This window comes from Malus sylvestris, chromosome 12 (assembly GCF_916048215.2).
Source record: "Malus sylvestris chromosome 12, drMalSylv7.2, whole genome shotgun sequence".
NCBI classification, from domain to species: Eukaryota; Viridiplantae; Streptophyta; class Magnoliopsida; order Rosales; family Rosaceae; genus Malus; species Malus sylvestris.
In genome coordinates this window covers 595,274-621,417 of record NC_062271.1, presented here as the reverse complement: position 1 = coordinate 621,417, position 26,144 = coordinate 595,274, and the positions used below count along the sequence as shown (strand labels likewise).

General features: G+C 39.3%; 2 protein-coding genes and 1 long non-coding RNA gene across 10 annotated transcripts in view; 1 reads left to right on the top strand and 2 right to left on the bottom strand.

Annotated features, from left to right (window-relative positions):
• LOC126593539 (uncharacterized) overlaps window positions 1-26,144 on the bottom strand; it is a 91,990-nt gene that overhangs the window by 19,055 nt on the left and 46,791 nt on the right. The gene's annotated exons all lie outside the window — the stretch shown is intronic.
• On the bottom strand, window positions 522-5,673 carry LOC126593541 (5'-adenylylsulfate reductase-like 5). The gene is made up of 4 exons (XM_050259636.1): window positions 5,225-5,673; window positions 2,149-2,330; window positions 1,392-1,516; window positions 522-1,259 (listed from the first exon to the last, which is right to left on the bottom strand). The coding sequence occupies exons 1-4, from the start codon at window positions 5,378-5,380 to the stop codon at window positions 832-834; spliced, it is 891 nt and encodes a 296-aa protein (XP_050115593.1). The 5' UTR covers window positions 5,381-5,673; the 3' UTR covers window positions 522-831.
• LOC126593547 (uncharacterized) lies at window positions 16,706-24,852 on the top strand. Of its 8 annotated transcripts, none has more exons than XR_007612993.1 (3): window positions 16,706-17,013; window positions 23,720-23,778; window positions 24,661-24,852. It is a non-coding gene; the product is annotated as an uncharacterized LOC126593547 (long non-coding RNA). The 8 variants fall into 8 exon arrangements; XR_007612996.1 differs by having other exon boundaries at window positions 23,687-23,778; XR_007612994.1 differs by lacking the exon at window positions 23,720-23,778 and adding an exon at window positions 17,632-17,690.

Below are 26,144 nucleotides of genomic sequence, written 5' to 3'. Positions count from 1 at the left end.
AAGCTCTACTCACCTTCCGGGAGAAGCGCGAAAAATCGCGTTGAAAAAGAGTGGGAGCCAAGCCGGACTGTATTCTCTATTTAAACAAAACCCTGGATCAATGCAAACGACCGAGTTTTACCTAGTTCCACTTTGTTCAGAATCTTTCTTGTTCCTGGCTAGGTGTGGTGGATTAATTTGACGGCAGTTCTCATTAGGGGGTTCGACTCCAGTTACAGCGCTGCAATATTAGTGAACTACCATGGTCAGTCGAACCTGGTGGTAGCCAAAGTCTGGGAATTCTCGAGCTGTTAACAGCTGCGAACCTAATGTCGCAGCGGAGATGGTAGATGGCGAAGCAGAGTTGCTTGTGTAAGCAATTTGCTCGACATGGAACACCATGTTTAACCAAGTCGTGGATTCCAGTAGGCAAATTAAGAATGCATGAAAGGCTGCAGAGCTCCTTACTCAACAAGCACTCAATCTGCACAGCTATTATCTCAAACATGATATTACATACGTAACTGTTAAGATTTCGATGATTAGCGAAAGCAAGATTATGGTCTTGAACGATGAATCGAGCGAGAGATTAATATACTTACATTCCACTTGTATAACCTAATACACTTTCCCGTCAGATGACGAGTAATTTACAAAATGAAAGCTATTCTCAAATTTACATAGCTTGTTTGCTTTCACCGAAAAAAACTCAACCCAAAGGAAGACAGAGGGCAGCTCCAGTTATCATCACTACCAGTAAAAATATTTGAGAAAGACAGAGATAACTACCTGCCCCAGGAGCATCACAGCAGCTAATGGTGGATGATACACATTAGTTGGAGATTTATACACTCAGTTTGTCGACGATCGAGCAGATGAAGATTTGCCCAAGGAGACAGAAGTTAGGGAAGAAGCCCAAACCCTGGCGTTCTTTGCTCCCTTGTGGAAGTTCCTCGTCTTGCATAATCTCAGCTTGGTCCAAATCCTCCTAACATCAACCATGTGGAGGATACGCCCCATAATTTGACTCGTCTCCCCAAATATTCCCAAGTTAAAATGAGGAACGTATAGGACCCAGAAAGCTTGGAGGCGAGTCAATACCTTCGGGAATATATACAGAAGCACCCTCAAACAGAGAAACAATGTAGCAAAAGCTAAAAAGGGTTCCCTCCTTGATATCTCCCTTAGTGACATGTCACTCATTGACTGGATTATAGATTTTTCACGTATATTTAAGCTAACAGTATGATCGCCATCAAAATATTGAACTGGTTCAAGTCCTGAAAGAAACGGGACAGCGAGGACATATATGGTAAGAAATAGTGCAATAAATAGATGAAAAGGAACAGAATATGATAGATAGGCCATCTACCCCGCATGCATAAATATTCTTCAATTTAGGAGAATTTTACCTGTGGTTTTCTGGTAAAACTGTGCAAGCAAGGAGAGATTTTTTGGACCATGATAACGCATCATTGATGTCTGATTGACTAGTAAAATCGAAGGGAAGCTATGTATTCCATATCTTGAGAACACACTGCAATACAACGCATCAAAGGCATGACAACGTAGCTGTGTTTTCAAAGAACGGATAATAATACAACTTTCTTCCATCCCATAAATATCTTACAGTAAACATCTCTCCAAGGCCATGGATATTATACATCCCAAAAGGCAGGTATAGTAATAACTGTAAGAAAATGAAAAAATTGCCTTCCATGGCCATGGAATATGCAGTTTTAACTAGAACAATACACCAACAACAAATCTGTACAACATTGACATTTAGATTACGTATGGAAAACATTATAATTGCACAGATTTCCTTTTTAACAAGAAACAAACAAAATACTCAATAAATTTACATAGCTACACACATAATTTCTTTTCCTGAAATCAATGTTTGGCCTACAGCATCAATACTTTAGTTTACCACAGATACAAAAGCAAAAGAAGGAATCTTACACAGGATTCAACATGACAGGGGCTTTTGCTCATGGAGCTATAATGTTATAACTCCAATACGAAAACCTCGGTCAGTTTCCTCCCCTTTCAGAGAGTTTTCATTGCCGCCATACATAACAGACATTAGAAATTACAATCCAGAACAGAATGAGGATAATGTATTGGGCTATAGATAGAGGACAAAGTACACCAAGTTAAGCTTACCTCGGCAGGGCTGAAGATTCCTCAATGGCCAAATGCTCTACTTGAGGGAACATGAAGCTGAGCTTTTCAAATGTGGGATACATTGTGCATGAAAGTGGGCACCAGGAAGCATAAAATAGCACTGCAGAATAATCAGTTCTCTGTTGTGATGCCAAAGCTCTGTCTAGGAAGTTTCCATCCACCTGCAAAAAAAAATAATAATGATAATAAGTAACAACATTCAGAAGTCTCCATTTTTTCAGAGAACAACAGTGTCATGCTAGTGTTGTATCTTTCAAAACAATTCCATACTACCATCGACTGATTTTTATGACTCATAAAATATAGGGAGTTTTAACGAAAAGCCCACGGTACTGTTCTCTTTAACGAAAAACCACATTTTTACACTAAAAAGTCAAACCTGGTACTATTCACTTTACCCTTTATTTAGTCCTTATCATTAAAACTCAAAGTTTTCAAGCCCTTTTTATTAGTTTTCCTTAAAATATATTATGGTCAAAATATGACAAAGATTGAAAAACGGATCGCCGTTACGTTGAAAAGCAGGATCATTTACTGTTCAAACGGGTCCCTGTTGTTTTCCACCAAGGCCTCAACCCTAGAGTCTAAACCGTATCCAAACTCTAAATTCAACTTACAGAAGCAGCAAAACTTGTTTACATCCCCTGGACACAAAAAGTAAAACACCAAACAATGAACATGCATGCCAAATTCTTAAGGGATTATGCTTTTCATTCTAATACATAAAACACAGTAAAGATTAATGGCACTTGATATGCATCCTTAGACAACAACAAAATTTCTGATAAACATGGAGATCTCGCTTTGGTGCCTAGAATTTAGTCTCTTCCATATTCAGGCACTACTATGACCATGTGTAGATAACCAGCCCTTATTTCTTCATACCACCACCACAATACTCCATTTTGATCCCCTAAAACCACTTTACTATAGCAGAACCAACACTTTGTATCCCTAACACCTTGTTTCAAGACTATCCAGCAGCAGTTTTCCCTTAAGAGTATCAACCTCTAATCAACTTTTACATATTATATATCATAATCTCTTTCATCGTTCCTAAACTTTCCAACAATAATATAAACAGTAAACAGCCAGTGTTTCACAACCTACTACTTTACAACCTCTCAAAATAAGATGCTAAGATAAAAGGACAACAAAGGCATGTCAAATGTACTAAAACCTTTGTAATAGAATGCAGTACTCAAGTAACTTATGTGCCGCAAAATCATATAGTTACCAAGAGAGATCACTACATGACTTTAAGATGAATTTAATGTTCTAATGCTAACAGTCTCACCAAATTTAGAAGCATTTAAGATCACAAAGATCAGCATATTAAGTTTGATATAGATGGTACAAACATTATATCAGACTAAAGTAACAAAATTTCTTCTTCGCTTTTTCTTTTGGGTGAGCAATAAATTTAAATTTTTAATTTTTTTGAATGAAATATAGAATCTGAAACACAAGTCCCTGAGTTATATGAAACTAGTAGTAGTTTAACGTATAATGTGGCTGAGGTTCGGGAGGTATAGAGGGAATGAAACAACTGCTACATTTAATGCTAAATTAGAAAGAAGTTTCAGTGCAAGGTATGCCAAAATCGCTAAAGTCAATGCAGTAGATTACAATACTACATTTTCCAGTCATATTTAAATATGCTTCCATCATACTATGTAAGAACACCATTTTTTTCTCGACATAAGGACGTATGCGTATAATTAAACAATAAACAATACAACAACAACAACAACAAAGCCTTTTCCCACTAAGTGGGGTCGGCTATATGAATCCTAGAACACCATTGCGCTCGGTTTTGTGTCATGTCCTCCGTTAGATCCAAGTACTCAAGTCTTTTCTTAGGGTCTCTTCCAAAGTTTTCCTAGGTCTTCCTCTACCCCTTCGGCCCTGAACCTCTGTCCCGTAGTCACATTTTCGAACCGGAGCGTCAGTAGGCCTTCTTTGCACATGTCCAAACCACCGGAACCGATTTTCTCTCATATGTAAACGAGTACAGAACATCATAGAGAATCTTCAGATCACATTTCAACAAAGCTAGTTTTTTTGTTTGTCAAGCTTAAAGAGGCTAGAAAAGATGTCCATGTTTCAGGTTCAATTTCTTGTCAAATTAATTTTCCCAATGACGATTATAAAGACTATATGAGATCAAAGAGTAGTTTCTAACCATGCAGATTTAGTACCCTACCCAAATACAAGCCAATACTTTAACCCTCTTCCCAGATTCAAGGCAATAGTCTTTTTCTAGTGCAACACCCAAATGCTTCTATATGCCTAGCTCCTACTCATCCAATCGTAATGCTATGTAGTATCATGGAAGAATGGGGTGAAAGGGGGTATGGTTGAATAGATATACATGCACGACGTTCATATTGTATGTCTGCAAAATTAATAAGAAACTGCAGCAGCTCGCACCATAGCTGCACAGGCAAGAATGATTTACCCAAAACTACCTCACAAGATTCTTCCGAGGCAGCAAAACTTCTATGTATGCACAAAAACTAATAGCTTACTCATACAAAGTTTTACTTCGTAGCACACTCTTCAGTGGATAATGCATTAGTAACACCACACCCGCAGAGTGACTAGCCAGAAATCCTATCAAACAGGTGACCAAGTGCTTTGACGGAATTATATTACCATGAGGTCAATACATAATTGTACATTTCAGTAACAAAGCTATCTTAATTTCCTTCTTTCGCTCATTGATCACAAATACAGCGACTCAACAAATCCAAATTCTTTCAAAATTTCATCTTTTCTGTTTTGTTAATCGTATTTCATCATTCTAATGCACATCACACAACTATCCTTTTGCAATTAAAACCTTGAAAACCGAAATACCCAGCATTCAAAACCACCAAATTTGATTAAAAATTGAAACAATATCCTAAAAGAAATTGAATCCAGACATCACCAACCCATAAAAGTAAGAGATTTTTAATAATCAACAGAGTCAACAACAAAAGAAACAGTAAATTAACAAATAAATGAATAATTAATCAGTTATGTAAGAAATCGGAAGTGTAAAACACACCTTGAGGGGTGGGTGGGGGGAGATCGAGATGGGGCATTGAGATTGAAGGCTGTAACGGAAGAAATCGGACTCGTGAGGGCAGAGAGCAGAAGAAGAAGCTAATCGAAACGAAGCTGCCAAGGCAGCGATATACAACAATATTACAGATTTATCCATAGACGATGAACAACAATAACCAGTCGAATCGACGAATGGGATGAGAAGAAGAAGGAAGAGGAGGACAGGGAAAAGAAGAGAATACACAGGCGAGAAAAGGGAAAAATCGAAAAAATGGAAAAACCAAAATAAGGGTATGAAATTTTACGAGAAACAAAATCTGGGATAAGAAGAATTGCAGCGCAGCAAAAGAAAAGGTTGAGAATTTTTCATCAGAGTTGAAACTTCGCCCAATCTTCCTTCCTCCACTCGGCGGCGGCCTCGTGTGTGAATACAAATGGTGCTCAAATTAAAACCAGACGAAACAGATAATATATTTAAAAAAAAGTTAGAATCAATTAAACTTTTACACTATGTTTGGATGGAGAGATTTTTCAGTATGACCGTCACACAAGATGGTACACCATATGTTTTTGTATAAATTGTGGGATATGTGTGTTAAAAATTTAATAACTTAAAAATTAAAATTTTCCACCACTTACATAGAAACACGTGGTGTACCATCTATGTTCTCGTTATAACTAAAAATTTCTCGTTTGGATGAGAGAAATAAACTTGGAATTTAGGTAAAAATCAAAATTTATAAATTGACATGCATCAATTCTCTTATTTGGCATAAACATAGAAATTTAGAATTTCTGCATAGAAAAAACTTAGAACTTGGAACTTCCAATTCTCAAGTTTAAATTTCATATAAATATGTATCATTTCCCAATTTTTATGATTGAGAGTTTAAAAATAACAAATTTTGTATTCAATTTTGTTGATGCACAAAATCGGAGGTATTGGAACAATGTAAATCCGATCGTGAATCTGCAAGAAATGTAAATAACACAAGATGTATCGTGGTTCACCCCAAGGTTTGGGCTACGTCCACACTGATTATTGTATTTCTCTGAGAAGTGAGGGGAGAGAGATTCAGAGCCTCTGAGGGAGAGAGTGAGGCCTCTGATGGCCTAGGAATTGGTCTCCCCTAATTGTAAGAGTGAGGAGTCCTTTTATAGAATAAGGGCTCCTCACTTATTACATATTTGTCCCTTCCTTTATTACATAATTACATTTAAGTCCCCTGAGTATTTGTACAAGATCTAAATACGGAGGCCCTAAATATGGTATAAACAGTAGTCCCCCAAAGTCTTCAGTCAAGAGAGTCTTTTGGCTGGAGATTTGAAATTCAGTCGATGTGTGAGCCAAAGTAACTAGATGTTGTCTTGAACTGATACTCGATATAAGGCGGTACTCAATCTGAAATGATGTTCAACTAGAAGTAGCACATGCTGCAAGGCTGCAAGGCTCGTGGCTTAAGTTGCCTTGGTTGGCTCGGCTTGCGGTGTTGAAGGTGAGGGAGTCACTTTTATAGAATAAATGTTCACTCCTCAATACATGAATGATAGGCTAGAGTTGATGCTCTCTAATGATGGTTAAGGAGTCCCTTTTATAGAATAAGGGCTCGCTCATCAATACATACGTGATGGGCTAGAGTCCCCCAAGTATTTTTCATGAGTGCTCTCTAATGAAAATGAGGGAGTCCTTTTTATAAAATAAGGGCTCGCTCCTCAATATATAAGTGATGGGCTAAAGTCCCCCAAGTATTTTTCATGAGGCCCAGTTGAGGCCCAATATACGGTACATAATGTAGTCCCCCAAGTCTTCGGTCAATAGAGTCTGTTGGCTGGAGACTTCATATTGAATCTATGTATGGGCCGAAGTGGCGGTTGTTCGGAGGCTGTATTTGTATACCCTGCACTGAAGCTTTGTAGGTGAAGCTTTGCAAGTGAAGCTTTGTAGCTGGAGCTCTGTAAATGAAGCTTTTGAAGCTAAAGCTTTTATAAATGAAGCTTTTGAAGTTAGAGCTCTGTAAATAAAGTTTTTGAAGCTAGAGCTTTTGTAAATGAAGCTTTTGAAGCTTGCTTGACATGAGTGATGCTCATGAATGTTTATGTTGATTGATATGAGTGATGCTCATGGATGTTGACATGAGTGATGCTCATAAATGTTGACATAAATGATGCTCATGAATGTTGACATAAGTGATGCTCATGAATGTTTATGTATGATTGATATGAGTAATGATCATGAATGTTTATGTATGATTGACATGAGTAATGCTCATGTATAATTTGGGAGTACTGGACGTACTTTTGATCACTTGGTTGGTGGTAATAGCGGCAGATTGCCGAATAATTTTGGAGTACTGGGCATACTTTTGATCACCTGGTTGGTGGTAATAGCAGCAGATTGCCGAAGAATTGTGGAGTACTGGGCGTACTTTTGATCACCTGGTTGGTGGTAATAGCGGCAGGTTGCCGAATAATTGTGGAGTACTGGGCGTACTTTTGATCGCCTGGTTTGAGCTATTTTGGGCTTATGGGCCTTTGCCCTTTACACAACATTCCAGCCCATTTATTTTGGGCTTTGCCGTTTTATTTTTTTATTTTTTAATTTTTTTATTACCCTCTGATGGGGTGTATATAGATGTCTCCGAAAGATAAGAAAAATAAATTACATCATTCAAAAAATACTGCTGCAGAAAGTGGGTATGGCAGATGATTGGATAATGGGATAGTATCTGCATAATTAAAGGTTGTGTAGTGATATGGCAAATGGCTGCAAAAGCTTTTGCTTTTACTTTTTCTTTTCCTTTTTTCTTTTGTTTCTGCTTTCGGCCTGATTACTGCTGGAACCTTGTAGTGGGATGGCATGTGCTTTTGCAGAGGAAAGCCTCCCTTTTCTTTTCCTAGCGCTCCGTGGTCCACGAGTCTACAACTTGTCACAACTTTGCCATCCACCTGTATTCTTAATTCAACAGCTGTTGCACCAGATGCTAATTGCTCCCTAAAGGTGGAGAAAAAATTGCTTTCAATCCCTTCACCATGCCCCATGATCTGAGGAAATCTTCCAAATTCCCTCCACCGTCTTCTCTGTCATCGTCAACCCTAAATTATAGACTGCCTACCCAATTCCGCTGATCACATACACCTATACATATCACATATACGAACACTGCTTTTATGATTTAATTTGTATCATACACATTGTAATTCTCATTCGTCATGTCTCTCAACATGAAAACCCTAACCCAAGCCTTCGCCAAGGCCACTGTAGCCATCGAAAAGACCGTGCAGACTACGGTCCAGGAAGTCGCTGGACCTAAGCCTCTCCAGGACTACGAGCTTTTCGATCAGATCGAGTTAGTCGGACCAGGCCTGGTCTGGAAACTTTACTCGGCCAAGGCAGCTCGCGATTCCACGCGCACGCACCAATACCCCACCGTCTGCATTTGGGTTTTGGATAAAAAGGCTCTGTCGGAGCGTGCCGAGTTGACCAAGGCGGCGGAAGATGGGTTTTTGGAGATTATTCGATTTGATGCGGTGAGGCTGGTGAGGCTAAAACATCCCAGGGTGGTGCACGTGGTGCAGCAGAGGTTGGCTAGAGAGCAGAAAGAGGTAAAGTGGGAGGACAGTGAGTTTTGAGCGGCAAGTTTGGTGAGACTCGTTAAGTTGACTGGGTCGAGTTAGGAGGCTTTGGCGAAGTGGTGTTGACGATGTTGTTCTGATGAGTCGTCTGATCCGTTTGGGCTTGATGCATTTTTAACTCATGCCTCTGCTAGAAGCTCTTGACAGGTTTCCCAATACTCTTCCCCACTTCAGGCAACTTCTTGGGCCCAAAAACCAGAGCTGCCACACTGGCTATAACCACAAGCTCCGGCATCTCCAGACCAAACAGAGCGTTACACGTCATACCTTTTTGGGCTCTCTCGGTTCTCGTTCTGCTTCTGCTCAAAACCAAAGTAATGCCATTGACAGTGCTTTTGCTGAAGGACAAAGAGGTGGTGCCATTGCTGGACAAGAAGGTGGATTGGGATGATTGGAAAGGGAGAAAAAGTGGGGATCTTGGAATGGACAGAGTAAAAGATGATATCTCCATGAATTTGATTTTTGTTAATTACATTATCTGATTTTTGGCTTCTAGGTTTTTGAAGGTTTTGCAGATTCACGGCGAAGGTGAAAAATTGAGAGAGAACCGACATAACTTTTCGTGTCGATTCCCACAAACGGCGCCAAATGTTGATGCACAAAACCGAAGGTATTGGAACAACGTAAATTCGATCGTGAATCTGCAAGAAATGTAAATAACACAAGATGTATCGTGGTTCACCACAAGGTTTGGGTTACGTCCATACTGATTATTGTATTTCTCTGAGAAGTGAGGGGAGAGAGATTCAGAGCTTCTGAGGGAGAGAGTGATGTTTCTGATGACCTAGGAATTGGCCTCCCCTAATTGTGAGGGTGATGAGTCCTTTTATAGAATAAGGGCTCATTACTTATTACATATTTGCCCTTTCCTTTATTACATAATTACATTTAAGTTCTCTGAGTATTTGTACGAGATCTAAATACGAAGGCCCTAAATATAGTATAAATAGTAGTTCCCCAAGTCTTCAGTCAAGAGAGTCTTTTGGCTGGAAACTTGAAATTCAGTCGATGTGTGGGCCGAAGTAACTAAATGTTGTCTTGAACTGATACTCGATATGAGGCGGTGCTCAATCTGAAATGATGCTCAACTAGAAGTAGCACATGCTGCGAGGCTGCGAGCCTGCGAGGCTCGTGGCTTATGTTGCCTTGGTTGGCTCGGTTTGTGGTGTTGAAAGTGAGGGAATCACTTTTATAGAATAAGGGTTCGCTCATCAATACATGAATGATGGGTTAGAGTTGATGCTATCTAATGATGGTGAGGGAGTCCCTTTTATAGAATAAGGGCTCGCGCCTCAATACATACGTGATGGGCTAGAGTCCCCCAAGTATTTTTCATGAGTGCTCTCTAATGAAAGTGAGGGAGTCCTTTTTATAAAATAAGGGCTCTCTCCTCAATACATAAGTGATGGGCTAGAGTCCCCCAAGTATATTTTCAAAATTCAAAAATTCGAAAATTAAAAAAAAAAAAATGCCTAGGCCTCCTCTTCTTTGGGCCTAACAACTTTCATAACAAATATATATGAAAGAGGATTTTTGGGCTACCACTTAAAAAGGAAAATTGTGAAGTTTTGTTACTTTGGAAACTTGGCTACTAGCAAGACACCTCATTCTTCAACTCCCTTGACCGGAGACTTGGGGGACTCCTACCATATGCTACTGCACCTTGATACTCGAAAGTCTCACGACCACTCAGTGACTTGGATTTTTTCAAGTCTCCAACCGAGAAGTTTTTCTCACTCGGGGAAATTAAGAGAGCACTACCGCAACCTACATGCTTCACTCACAAAGCTTCAACATACAAGATTCAACAAAATGAAAAATTCAAAGAACTTAGTGAAGAAGGTCTTGGTGTATTTAACACAACATGTTGAAATGAAGCAAAACTTGTTTATTGATATCTTCGAAAAGTTACAAATATGTACATATACATGAATCAAAATAAACAAACAAGAGGGAGCCTTCACAAAGGTTGCTTAGGAGAAGTCTCAGCAGTCGACATAGACCTAGAAAGATGAGGCACCAGAGGGTGATTATTCGGAGTCTCAGTACTAGGCAGAACCCCAGAAGGAGGAGGCACCGAAGGTTGATCATTTGGAGCTTCATTACGCGGTACAGCCCCAGAAGACGAAGGCAATAAATGCCTTTGGAACAAACCCACAAACCTCTGATGATCAAGTAAAATCTGATCATCAGATTCCTGCAGCTGGTCGAGCTTCCTCTTCATGTTTGTAGCATAGTCATGTGCGAGCCTGTGCAACTGTTTATTCTCATGCTTGAGCCATCTGATCTCCTGTTTGAGACTTATCACTTCAGCCGCCAATGATTCAACTTGGCAGGTTCGAATAAATAGACGTTGGGCCATATTAAACATAGAACCTGCACACTGAACACTGAGAGCCAGAGAATCCTTAACAGCCAACTCATCAGACCGTTTGGAAAGTAATCTGTTATCTTTGGGAGTGAGAAGGTTTCTGGCCACCACCGCAGCGGTCATATCATTCTTCATCATAGAGTCTCCAACGGTAAGAGGACCAGTAAGGAATAAGAATGATGGGTGCCATATGTTGTCTTGAGAAGGCATGGCTGCCTCTTCACCAAAGTTCAAGTCAAAACGACGGTCGGATAGACATTCTTATAAATGATAAAGGAGAAATGAAGTGCAATAAATTTCTGAAGTAAGGGGAAAATTTTTACAAGCAATAACTCTCTTAATGTACTTCTTACACACAATTGGTGCTCTTATAAAAGAAAGGGCAACAGGGCCGTTGGTTCAAAGATCGAAGAAGCACCACTCTCCGGATTTCGAAGAGCACCACTTTCCACACGCAACATCAGCTCATCGGGTACCACAGATAACTTTGCCAAAGATCTCTGACAAAGTTTAGACACATAAATTTTGAAGGTCCAGTTACCCTACTATTACCCACAAGGGTAAAGGAACAACACCACTGCTTGATAACTAGAAAATCCCAATGTGTGTCAACCTCCGTGCTCTGTGGTAAGGTAGACTGGCAAAAATGCCCAACTTTTACACATTCGAGAAAACACTACCAACAAGATTGCTTGCTCAAAAATCGAAGAGGCACCGCCCTCCGAATCTCGAGAGCCAAAATCCCAACATGATTACTATCTCAAAAATTGAAAAGACACTGCTTTTCGAATCTCAAGAATCAGACTCCCAACAAGATTGCTTTCTCAAAAATCGAAAAGGCACCGCTTTCCAAATCTCGAGAGTCAAACTCCCAATAGGATTACGTGCTCAAAAATCGAAGAGGCACCGTCCTCTGAATCTTGAGAGCCAGACTCCCAACATGATCACTTTCTCAAAAATCGAAGAGACACTGCTTTCTGAATCTCAAGAGTCAGACTCCCAACATGATTACTTTCTCAAAAATCAAAGACTCCCAACATGATTACTTTCTCAAAAATCAAAGAGACACTGCTCTCCGAATCTCAAGAATCAGACTCCCAACAGGATTACTTTCTCAAAAATCGAAGAGGCACCGCTCTCCAAATCTCGAGAGCCAGACTTCCAATAGGATTACATGCTCAAAAATCGAAGAGACACCGCCCTCCGAATCTCGAGAGCCAGACTCCCAATATGATTACTTTCTCAAAAATCGAAGGGACACTGCTCTTCGAATCTCAAGAGTCAGACTCCCAACAAGATTGTTTTTTTCAAAAATCGAAGAGGCACCGTTCTCTGAATCTCGAGAGCCAGATCCCCGACAGGATTGCTTGTTCGAAAACCGAAGAGGCACCACTCTCCGAACTTCGAGAGCCAGATTTTCTTAGATAAAGCTTGTCTGCAATCTTCACACACAACATCAGTTTTCCAGATACCACAAACCACTTTTTCAAAGTACTCTGACAAAGTTAAAACACGTGAAGCTTGCAGTTCCCACTACATTGCTATGACCAAGAAGGGTAAAGGAGCAACACTACTACTTGTTGTTAGGGAGACTCCTATATATGTCGACCTCCATCCTTCACAGCCAGGCAGACCTGCAAATAAAAAAAATGCTCAACTTTTCTTCACATCCGAGAGGGCGAAATACTCAGCTTCTTTTCCTTCCGATAATACCTCTGCAAACAAGCCACACCAGAGCAATATTATCTCATATCATCAGGGTTAAAAGCAAGAGTATCTCATATCATGCTTTTTCCCTATCTTTTCCTTTGGCCTTGTTCTTACATGCAAGACAAGGAGAAAGAGAGCAATCAGTCAGTACTTGAAATCAAGCTTCTAGTTAGGAATTGATTACTTGGAACCCCTTGCATGATTACTTACCTGGTATTGCTCTCGAGTACTCATCTTCAACATCTTATGCTTCCAGAGAAGATACCACATCTGCCTGAGGAACAGATAGGGCAAGTGAGAAGGATACAAGAAAGCATGTGGAGACAAGCGTAACAGAACACGTGCCGATACATCCACTACTTTGTCAACAACAAAAGTATCTCATATCATCAGGGTCGAACGTACTCTAGATTTGATGGACTTGTTTTGACCCTCAAAATCTTGAGTCGGCCTTATACTCTGGAGGAAACCAGAGAGCCCTCCAACCCAGTTCAAGAATAAGCCTGTGGAAAGTTACTTCTTTAAAAGCAAAAGTATCTCATATTATCTCTTCTCCATTTGCTTCTCCTTATCCTTATTGCTATTTATGACACAAGGAGAAGGAGAACAATCAACCGGAAGCCGAAGTCGAACCTCCGATCCAGGTTGCTTGCTTGGAAGTCTGATTGCTTACCTTGTCTGTTACCTCCTTCGGCAAATCTCCTAGCTCGGCGACTTGGGGGATTCCTACTATAGGGTTTGTATCGCACTTGATCAAGCCCGAAACTACAAGTAAGCTTCAAGTGAAATTGATACATTACCTTGTGCATCTTCATTGATTAAAGATACCATCCCTGGATGGAGGAAAAGTACTTCCATAGAAGATGCCACATCTACATATGAGACAGATAAGGCAAATGAAAATGATACCACACTTCGGTACTTAGTAGTTTCATGATTACTCAATAGCTTGGATCTTGCAAGTCCCCAACCAAGGAGCTTCCCTCACTCGAGAACTTAGGAGAGCACTGTTTGTACCATACTTGACCAATTCCGACACTACTGAGCACCGGTCAACGTTATACCATCAAGGACCCAGAAGAGTTTCCCTCCAACCAGGAGGCCAATCACAGCGCGACACGTGTCGACATTAGAAGCCAATCATAGCGCGACACGTGTCAACATCATAAGCCAATCACACACGACACGTGTCAATGTCAGAATGAAACTAGAAACTCTCTTCTATAAATAGAGATCATTCTCTCACAATATTTCTTAATGTCATTAGCACTAAATCATTCACTAGTACTTACTAAAGGAGAGCTTGAACCTATGTACTTGTGTAAACCCTTCACAATTAATGAGAACTCCTTTACTCCGTGGACGTAGCCAATCTAGGTGAACCACATACACCTTGTGTTTACTTCCCTGTCCCTATCCATTTACTTACTTATCCACACTAGTGACCGGAGCAATATAGCGAAGGTCACAAACTTAACACTTTCTGTTGTACCAAAGTCCTCGCTGATTTTGCGCATCAACAAATTTCATTGTTCTTTTGGGTTTACCAAACAAGAAAATTCACAAATTTTAGAAAAAAAAATATCGGCATTTTAATTTCTGTCATTTGAAAATTCCTTAATAATATTAAATTTATTCATCCAAACATAGTGTTAGTATCTTAAGATCTTGTCTATATTTTGCATTTTTTTCTATATCTCATAAGTATTACTCTTGAATATGGATAGTCCATGAAACTTTTTCTTGTTAAGTTAAAAGCATTTCAGAGAAGGTGTGTCTTACGTAACGAAAATGTTGCTCTTTAAAAAAATTGTTACGAGCTTGGAATTGGGAAAACAAATCTATTTATAAAGCAAATACGATCGGTGTTCATCTTCCAACTATTGCTAAAAGCATTCCACAGGGATTCTAGTCAAGAGTTTAAGCCCATACATATCATATTTGATTCTGCCTACGGGGCATGTTTTTGCACCAAATTATATACTGGAGTCTCGACTTTTGATGTGGATAGATTAACTAAAAATTGGTGGTGCCACGTATTTAATGAATAATTGTTTTTACCTAATCTCAAGCTCTTAACAGCCTCATCATACGTTGTTTTAACCTGTTTCATTTTTCAGTCTCCTTCTATGTTCCTACAAACACACACAAGACATTGGAGATAAGTCGGCATAGGAGGAATGGTGGCATAATAAAAGAAAATTGGTACATGTGAGATATCTCAGGTTCGAATATCGTGAATGGTGAATTCGATACCAAATTAGGCTATCCATTGTGTGACTTAGCCGAACTCCTCCTTCCCTTAGTGTAAAAATATCGATGTACTAAAAAAGAATGATCAAATTTTGATAAATAAAATGTATATATTTCAATTTATTATACATGTTCATATTTATGATATTATGAAACGAAATTACTGAGATTAAAAATTAATAATAATATAAAAAAATTAACGATTAAAACACCCTTTAACTTACAATTTGCCAAAGTTTTCACTATATATTTAATTAGTTTTTATTAAAGAAAGAAAAAGGAGAAAACCTAGGATGAGATTTGGGGGTTTGTATAAAGTCAACCTAAAACCCAATTGCGGTGAAGGTGGAAATTCCTCATAGTTTTTTCGGGTTTGAAAAAAGTGAATAACCGAGTCTTGTCATATCCTTTAGCGAGTAAAAAATAAAGTCCAACCCAAAACCCAATTGCGGGCTAATTGAAATTGAGCCCAAGAACATGTCGTAGAAAGCCCGAAACAAGAAGAAGAATAAGCCGTGTTTCTCTTCTACCTTCATTTCATACGGTGTTCGACTGTTGTTGCTGTGGTGAAGGCACCATGGACCTCGCCGCGGGTGGCTACCGAGGTAGCCACCACGGTGGTTCCCATGGTGGAAGCTCGTGATGATGATGCCGCTCCCCTTATTGTCGCATTTAGCCTCACGGATCTCCGCAATCCCATTTCTTGAACATTAGAATTTTCACTTGTGGAATTTTCTAAATTTCTAGCCATTATATTTTGCTTATACGTTTTATCAAAGAACCTTTGCAAGTAAAAAATTCTAATAATAAGAACGTATGAAAAATATTCAAATGGACTAGAAAATAAAGAAAAAACCTTTTTGTGCGAGAGTCTTCTACGAGTATGGATTTCAACTCTCAATGAAAGCACCAATTTGTGGATGCAAATTTCTTCCTCCTCGATCTTGGACGATTTTGCACCTACAAAACAATTAACACCTTAGGTTAAGGCCAAGAGCCTCACGCGCCCACGATGAATGGGGGGCGCTTTGGCCGAAGAACCTCCGATGCCAAAGTTAGAATTTAGAGAGAAAGAGTGTTTAGAGAATTTTGGGATTTTTGCCAAAGTGTTGTGTGACAGCCCGTCCCTAATTTTAAGAATTTTTAAAGTTTTAATAAAGGATTTTGAAATTGGATGGCCCAGATTAAAGGATTTTGAAATGGATGGCTGGGATGAGAAAAATGAAAGTTTTGTGTGGGTGTGTGCGTGGGAAGAACCAGAAAACAGAGAAGAAGAAGAGAGATTGGGCAAAAAACTGCCCAATCGGAGAAGAAGGAGAGAGAGCGAATCAGAGGCAGAGAGAGGAAGAAACTGACCAATCGGAACAGGGAAAGGAGGAAGGGAGAGAGGGTGAGAAGCGGAGGAAAAGAGGAAGTGGGTTGGGGAGAACCCGTGGGTCGTTTCGACCCGGCGGTGCCCACGCCCAAATTCGATGGATTTCGTCCAAATTTCCGACGAATTGAGTCAAGGTACCACTCCTAATCATCATCTAGGCCTTCCCTCTTTACGTTTCACCCCAAGAATCATTGAATTTCGTTGTGATTTCGCGAAGAACACCCCTACGGGTGCCGCGACCCTTTTGTTTAAATTCTCCAAATTTTGAAATGTTTTCTTTCAATTACTAACACCTTTAGCATTCCTTTAGGACCTAGAACAAAGCCCAAGAGGTAATTGAGGCGTTGGAACAAGTTTGAAGGTCGAATTGGAAACACCCAAATTCTAGGGTTCTTCACGGTTTTGGTGAAATTGAAGCACTTCCAGGCCAAATTGGCCTTGGTCTCAGGTATGAAAGTTGTTCTACTCATTGAGATCTTCAAATCTGCAAATTTTAGTAATTTTTGGAAATAGTTGAATTTTCCGGCGAGCCGGGGGCGGCCAACCGCCACCCGCGGCGGCCCGCGCGGCGGCGCGTGGCCAATGGCCGCCAATGTCATTATTAGCTTGTGATTAAGGTTCTAGGTTCTGTTTTGATAATTGATGGACGTAAATTGAATAATTGAACCTAAGTTGGTTACGATTCGGGGTTAGGTGAAAATGTGAATTGACGATCCGACCGTTGGATCGTCATCAAACTTTGATACGTTGTAATACGTAATATTTGATGATTATAGGAACTTACGGATTGGGAATCCGATTTACGGATATTCCGGAATTGGAATTGTAAGTTCATAAAATAGAATGTTAACCGTCACTTAGTTTTGGAAATTGACGGAGATCCGACCGTTGGATGGTAACGAAATTTTAGGATGTTGTCCTAGAGGTATATTGTGGACCTCTGGAAGTTTCGGATTTGAAATCTGAATTGCAGATCATCCGGATCGAACTACGTAGTGACGTGTCTTATATAAGTTATGTATTCTATCGGCAGGATTTCTGAGGTTGGGTTTGATTATTGTTCTAGGCGCTAATCTTCATGACGCCTTGATGTGTGGTGCTAGGGAGTTGTTGAGCGAACTCCAGGTGAGTGGGCAGTTTTGTTTTCGTATTACCTATATACTACTGTTTTTCCCAGAAAATGTTTTATATGAAAATATGTTTTGAACATGCCATGCATAGAATTATTTGAAAATCATGGATTGGTTTATGAATTATATGATTGATATATGATGCATACATATTGCATGGTGCTGTGGAGGCAAAGGTAAGTCAGGTGAGTTCATTTATGCATTGAATTGGTTGATGTTGATATAATTTGAGCTCATAATCTGCACCCTAGGTGTTAGTGCTTATTTTATTCACCACACCGCACGCTCGCCTTGGATCCAAGTAGGTGGATGTCGTACAGACCATGTGAGGGTTCCGACATGCTAGTCGTATAGATCACTAGGCGTGATTCCGACTAGTGGGTGATCTTAGTTATGCGCGCTGATGATTGATGAGAGAAGCACTAGAGCGTATTTTTACACCTTTCATCGTACAGACTACCTTACGTAGTTCCGAGTGATGTGCAGAGTAGGGCCGTATAGGTCACTGTGGTGACTCCGGCTTAGTGAGATATTGAGCTATTGAATTAATCGTATAGGACCAACTGCAGGGTCTCCGATTGATTCCTTATTTCACCTGATTTATATTTTGATTTATGGCATGGCATGTTTTTCTTGAAAAATGTTAAAGATTTGGGATTCAAGTTTTGAGATTTCATATGGTTATATATATATATTTTTCTGAAAAGTGTTAAAGGTTTGAGATTTGAGATTTTTGCTTATATATATGTTTATATATATACTATTTTCTGGGAAAGTATACAGGTTTTACGGTGAGGGGTTATAAATGTTTTAAATGAAAAGTCTTCGAAAAACTTTGTTTTACTGACCCACTCAATTTTGTTTTGCGCCCCTCCAGGTTCAAGTTAGCAGAGCTTTGGTGGCCACGAGGAATCCAACGGTGTTCTGACAGAATTCACAAAAGTATGACTCACCCTCGGGTGTCTCATCTTAGTAATTGTAATGTTTCTTAAAACTTCCGAACTGTGTAAATGGTTACGTCACTCTCACGTGACGGCCAGCACGCCCTCCTTCGGGATGGGGTGTGTCAGTTGGTATCAGAGCCTAGGTTGCAATTCTGGACATCTTGAGAATTTCCTAGTGTCTTCTGTCAGAACTATACCGCCTCATAGCGAGCCACGTAGTTCGGATGAGCCTAAATTCCCTGATATAGTAGTTTGGGGGGAAATTATTGTCACTATGATTCAGTCTATTATCTAAAGGAACCTTTGAGACTGATTATAAGTTAAATTTGAATACAGACTTGCCTTGTTTCCATTCGGATGTTGTTACTAATCCGGTCGAGGTGTTATGTCGTTTTTGGCGGGATAATAAGAAGAAGTGACGTTCTTTGGCGACCACAATCCATTGTACTTTTTACCAGGAGTTTACGAGATGTTGTTGGGCTTTGAGGACTTTGAGAATATGATCAGCGAGAGTAAAGAAGAATAAGAAAAGAATGGTAATTAGAGGAAAGGTGAGAAAGTTAAAGATCCGTCATATCAAGGACGTCGAAAGACTCAGAGCTTCAAAAGAAGTGAAGTTAGAACTAATTCTTCCAACTGAGGTTTTAGTGCCACTGGTCCGAGGCGAAGTGATAGATTTACGGGTGATCCCAGATCTTAAAGACAAGGTGACTCGAGTAAGGGAAATGTACCTTTGTGCCATAGGTATAATATTAGACACTTTGGAGAGTGTGGGAATCAGTGAATGTGTTCATGTGGACGGATGGGACATAGAGGTATGAATTGTCCCTGGAATCAGTTGTTACCCAATAGTCTTCCTTAACATATCACTTGGAAATATTGACGAGTAAGTCGTACAGGTCACTATATGTGACTCCGACTTATGTGCTAGCATGGATGGTCGAGTTGTAGACTCAGTCGTACAGGTCATTCTAGCTGACTCCGGCTGATATATTTCTTATTATGGTCGATGTTGCCAAAGAAAGTAATGTTGGAGCACGATCGAGGCGTATTTATGTATTTCTAAGGAAGAACAAGATGATAATATTACACCCCTCAGGAATTGTTACTTAGTTATCGAGACAACAGTGAGTTATTTGTATTGCGGGCTGCAGACCGTAATATTTATAACTTATTTGTTGGATTCGTTAAGTAAGTAAACAAGTAAGGCACTTTATGTTGATTTGGTTTATTAAGGGTGTCCAGTGATGGTGAAAAATGTCATGTCAGTGAATTTTATTCCGTTGGATATTATGGATTTTGAGGTGATTTTTTTGGCACCAGTGGGTGCAGTATAATTGTGTCAAGCTAGATTGCTATGGGGAATCAGTTAATTTTTGTTGACCTGGATGACCAGAGGTTACTTTTGGGGGTAAGTAAAGTGGAGTGAGTTATGCCATTATTCCTGTTGAGAGAGCAAAGAAGATTGTTATCAAAAGGCTGCCAAGATATTGAGTTCATATGGTGCTAAATGATGTTGATCCTAATAGTATGGAAGATGTAAAGATGGTTAGACATTTTCTTGGTGTATTTCCAGATGACTTACCTAGATTGCCGCCAGGCAGAGATGTGGGTTCCATTATTGAATTGTTTTTAGGTACAATCCTATGTTAGAAATTGGTTCAGGTTGAGTTAAAAGTTCCATTCAACTTATTATATCACATTGGAAAAGCTCCGGTTTATTTGTGAGGAAGAAAGTGGACATTAAGGCTAGGCATTGATATTAGGTAATTGAATCGGGTAACGATTGAGAGCTGTTATCCATTGTTGTGTATTAATGATTATTTGATCAGCTCTGAGGCGCCTGGGTACTTTCTGAGATTGACTTGAGGTCTGAATGATATTAGTTGAAGATTAACAGTGGGGATGTCCATAAGACTGAATCCAGGACTCGTTATGGTCATTTCAAGTTGGGATGCCATACGGAGTGACGAATGCACCTGCTACTTTTATGAGCTTACTGAAGGAAGTATTCCAGTGATATCTAGATCGGCTTGTTGTTGTTGCCATTGACGAGATTGATAAGATTAGAGCAGTGCATGCTAGATATTTAAAGTTGGTGTTGCAAAGATTGAAGGAACGTTGATGTATGCTAAGTTTAGCAAATGCTAATGTTGGATAAATTAATTATATCTACTTAAGGTATTCAAGTGGATTCTTAAAAGAGTAGCAACGATTGAGAATTTGGAACAATTGCGAACCGTGACTGAGGTTCAGAGTTTTCTCGGATTAGCAGGATATTGTCGATAGTTCGTCCAAGATTTTAATTATTGCTTCGCCCTTGGCGAGATTGATGAGAAAAGAGGTTAAGTTTGAGTGGGATGAAAAATTGTGAGTAGAGCTTCAGCAAGTAAAGTATTCCCTCACTCATGCATCTGTTTTCGCACTCCCAAACGATAGTGGTAATTACGTGGTCTATAGTAATACTTCTTTGAATGTTCTTGAATGCGCGTTGATGCAACATGGTAGGATGATTGCCTATGCTTCATGGCCATTGGGATCTCATAAGATGAATTACCCTAATTATAATTTGGAATTAGCAGCTATCATCTTTGCTTTGAGAATTTGGAGACATTGTCTTTATGGGAAGAAAAGTGCATGATTGTTACAAATCAAAAGAGTACCCAATATCTGTTTATTCAGAGGTATCTTAATCTTAGGCAACAAAGGTGGAATGAGTTGCTTAGTGATTATGATTGTGTGACGAGGGTGGTCAAGCTAATGTTGTGGCTGATGCATTTAGTAGGAAGACCCCAGTGAGAATTAATGCTTGGTACACTTGCTATGTTCATCTTCTTGTGGATTTGAAATCTACTGGAGTAAAGTTGAGTATCAAAAATCGAGAAGAAGCCTTACTTGCTAATTTCTAAGTTGGACCCATTTGGTAGATCGTACTCGATACTCAAGCGTTTGACGAAGAAATTCAAGAATTTATTTAAAGCAAGGAATAACGGGATAAAGAAGGACCTTAGAGTTAGAGAATCAGATAGCAAGCTTATGCAAGGGAACAAAGTATTTATGCCTAATGGTGTGGAATTAAAGAAAGCAATTTTGACGATGTACATTATTCCACTTCTACAATGCATCCTAAAAGTACTAAGATTTATCATACCATTCGTTCATGTACTATTGACGGGTATGAAAAGAGGAATGGCGAAGTATGTTAGTAGGCGTATCATCAGTCATCAGGTTAGAGCAGAAAGAAATAAGTCTTTTGGAATAATGTAGTCATTTCCCATTCCACGGCGGAAATGGGAGAATATTACTATGGATTTCATGGACAAGCTTCCTCGTATACCAAATAGTTAGGTTGGAGTTTGAATAATAATTGATTGACTTGTGACGTCAGCGCATGTTACTTCAGTATGAGAACATCAACCTTTCCAGATAAGCGCAACAGTTATTTATTTGTTTTATGGAAAAAGGAGATTGGGATCTGTTAAACTTCTTGGGTATGTTGGTTCCTTCAGTTTGTTCCCTAGAGTAACGCCATAAGGCCGTGGAAAGCTATGTCTTGTGTTTCGAAATTGTTAGAATTGGGGACGGATGATATTCAAGACTCTGAGTTTGGTGAAAATTTATGGAGGAATCTTTCAGTGGAAGAAACTACTTGAAAGTCAAAGAATCGAATGAGAGAGATGTGTTTCGGGCTGTTTCATGGATATTGATGGATTGTAAAGATTGTGTAAATTTCGAGGACGAAATTTCTGTAAGGTGGGTAGATTGTGACAGCCCGTCCCTAATTTTAAGAATTTTTAAAGTTTTAATAAAGGATTTTGAAATTGGATGGCCCAGATTAAAGGATTTTGAAATGGATGGCTGGGATGAGAAAAATGAAAGTTTTGTGTGGGTGTGTGCGTGGGAAGAACCAGAAAACAGAGAAGAAGAAGAGAGATTGGGCAAAAAACTGCCCAATCGGAGAAGAAGGAGAGAGAGCGAATCAGAGGCAGAGAGAGGAAGAAACTGACCAATCGGAACAGGGAAAGGAGGAAGGGAGAGAGGGTGAGAAGCGGAGGAAAAGAGGAAGTGGGTTGGGGAGAACCCGTGGGTCGTTTCGACCCGGCGGTGCCCACGCCCAAATTCGATGGATTTCGTCCAAATTTCCGACGAATTGAGTCAAGGTACCACTCCTAATCATCATCTAGGCCTTCCCTCTTTACGTTTCACCCCAAGAATCATTGAATTTCGTTGTGATTTCGCGAAGCACACCCCTACGGGTGCCGCGACCCTTTTGTTTAAATTCTCCAAATTTTGAAATGTTTTCTTTCAATTACTAACACCTTTAGCATTCCTTTAGGACCTAGAACAAAGCCCAAGAGGTAATTGAGGCGTTGGAACAAGTTTGAAGGTCGAATTGGAAACACCCAAATTCTAGGGTTCTTCACGGTTTTGGTGAAATTGAAGCACTTCCAGGCCAAATTGGCCTTGGTCTCAGGTATGAAAGTTGTTCTACTCATTGAGATCTTCAAATCTGCAAATTTTGGTAATTTTTGGAAATAGTTGAATTTTCCGGCGAGCCGGGGGCGGCCAACCGCCACCCGCGGCGGCGCGTGGCCAATGGCCGCCAATGTCATTATTAGCTTGTGATTAAGGTTCTAGGTTCTGTTTTGATAATTGATGGACGTAAATTGAATAATTGAACCTAAGTTGGTTACGATTCGGGGTTAGGTGAAAATGTGAATTGACGATCCGACCGTTGGATCGTCATCAAACTTTGATACGTTGTAATACGTAATATTTGATGATTATAGGAACTTACGGATTGGGAATCCGATTTACGGATATTCCGGAATTGGAATTGTAAGTTCATAAAATAGAATGTTAACCGTCACTTAGTTTTGGAAATTGACGGAGATCCGACCGTTGGATGGTAACGAAATTTTAGGATGTTGTCCTAGAGGTATATTGTGGACCTCTGGAAGTTTCGGATTTGAAATCTGAATTGCAGATCATCCGGATCGAACTACGTAGTGACGTGTCTTATATAAGTTATGTATTCTATCGGCAGGATTTCTGAGGTTGGGTTTGATTATTGTTCTAGGCGCTAATCTTCATGACGCCTTGATGTGTGGTGCTAGGGAGTTGTTGAGCGAACTCCAGGTGAGTGGGCAGTTTTGTTTTCGTATTACCTATATACTACTGTTTTTCCCAGAAAATGTTTTATATGAAAATATGTTTTGAACATGCCATGCATAGAATTATTTGAAAATCATGGATTGGTTTATGAATTATATGATTGATATATGATGCATACATATTGCATGGTGCTGTGGAGGCAAAGGTAAGTCAGGTGAGTTCATTTATGCATTGAATTGGTTGATGTTGATATAATTTGAGCTCATAATCTGCACCCTAGGTGTTAGTGCTTATTTTATTCACCACACCGCACGCTCGCCTTGGATCCAAGTAGGTGGATGTCGTACAGACCATGTGAGGGTTCCGACATGCTAGTCGTATAGATCACTAGGCGTGATTCCGACTAGTGGGTGATCTTAGTTATGCGCGCTGATGATTGATGAGAGAAGCACTAGAGCGTATTTTTACACCTTTCATCGTACAGACTACCTTACGTAGTTCCGAGTGATGTGCAGAGTAGGGCCGTATAGGTCACTGTGGTGACTCCGGCTTAGTGAGATATTGAGCTATTGAATTAATCGTATAGGACCAACTGCAGGGTCTCCGATTGATTCCTTATTTCACCTGATTTATATTTTGATTTATGGCATGGCATGTTTTTCTTGAAAAATGTTAAAGATTTGGGATTCAAGTTTTGAGATTTCATATGGTTATATATATATATTTTTCTGAAAAGTGTTAAAGGTTTGAGATTTGAGATTTTTGCTTATATATATGTTTATATATATACTATTTTCTGGGAAAGTATACAGGTTTTACGGTGAGGGGTTATAAATGTTTTAAATGAAAAGTCTTCGAAAAACTTTGTTTTACTGACCCACTCAATTTTGTTTTGCGCCCCTCCAGGTTCAAGTTAGCAGAGCTTTGGTGGCCACGAGGAATCCAACGGTGTTCTGACAGAATTCACAAAAGTATGACTCACCCTCGGGTGTCTCATCTTAGTAATTGTAATTTTTCTTAAAACTTCCGAACTGTGTAAATGGTTACGTCACTCTCACGTGACGGCCAGCACGCCCTCCTTCGGGATGGGGTGTGTCATGTTGGCATTAGCTTTTTGGTGAGAATGGGAGTATATTTATAGGGATAGGAGGTGGCTAGGGTTTTTAGGTTTAATTTAGGTTTAATTAGCCAATTTATTTGGCTATTAAACATAAGATGAATGTTTTGGTGGTTTTTGAATTTATTGGGTAATAAAAAGGAAGAAATGGTGAAAAAGGTATAAAAAGTGATGGATTAGGTTTTGAAATGGGGATAGCCGGCCATGTGGTGTTTTAGGGTTGAATTGGATGTATTTTGTAGTTATTTGGATATAATGGATGGTTTAATTGACAATTAATGGGTTAATTAGGCAATAAACCCATTAATTAGCCAATTAACATAATTTAAAAGGAATGTGTTTGGGAATTACCTTGTAGAAAGGATTTGATGAGATGGACTTTGAATTGTTACTTATTTTGGGCACTTCTGTCTTGGTTGAAAGAGGGTTGCCCGCTGCTTGCGCGTAGGAACCTCGTTGTACTGCAAGGGTATTTTTGTCATTTTGTCCAAAAATCCACGTGTCGCCCTGTGAATATTTTTGGCTCCACAGGTGTGTCTTACGTAACGAAAATGTTGCTCTTTAAAAAAAAATTGTTACGAGCTTGGAATTGGGAAAACAAATCTATTTATAAAGCAAATACGATCGGTGTTCATCTTCCAACTATTGCTAAAAGCATTCCACAGGGATTCCAGTCAAGAGTTTAAGCCCATACATATCATATTTGATTCTGCCTACGGGGCATGTTTTTGCACGAAAATTATATACTGGAGTCTTGACTTTTGATGTGGATAGATTAACTAAAAATTGGTGGTGCCACGTATTTAATGAATAATGATTTTTACCTAATCTCAAGCTTTTAACAGCCTCATCATACGTTGTTTTAACCTGTTTCATTTTTCACGGTCACCTTCTATGTTCCTACAAACACACAAGACATTGGAGATAAGTCGGCATAGGAGGAATGGTGGCATAATAAAAGAAAATTGGTACATGTGAGATATCTTAGGTTCGAATCTCGTGAATGGTGAATTCGATACCAAATTAGGCTGTTCATTGTGTGACTTAGCCGAACTCCTCATTCCCTTAGTGTAAAAATATTGATGTACTAAAAAAGAATGATCAAATTTTGATAAATAAAATGTATATATTTCAATTTATTATACATGTTCATATTTATGATATTATGAAACGAAATTACTGAGATTAAAAATTAATAATAATATAAAAAAAATTAACGATTAAAACACCCTTTAACTTACAATTTGCCAAAGTTTTCACTATATATTTAATT

Bases quoted from the DNA above. Each gene is read 5' to 3' on its own strand.
- LOC126593541 (XM_050259636.1), bottom strand. From the start codon at position 5,380: ATGGATAAATCTGTAATATTGTTGTATATCGCTGCCTTGGCAGCTTCG. The intron at 1,517-2,148 runs GTAAGCTTAACT...GTTGTATTGCAG, and splicing joins GAATCTTCAGCCCTGCCGAG to TGTGTTCTCAAGATATGGAA. The intron at 1,260-1,391 runs GTAAAATTCTCC...CGTTTCTTTCAG, and splicing joins GTTTTACCAGAAAACCACAG to GACTTGAACCAGTTCAATAT.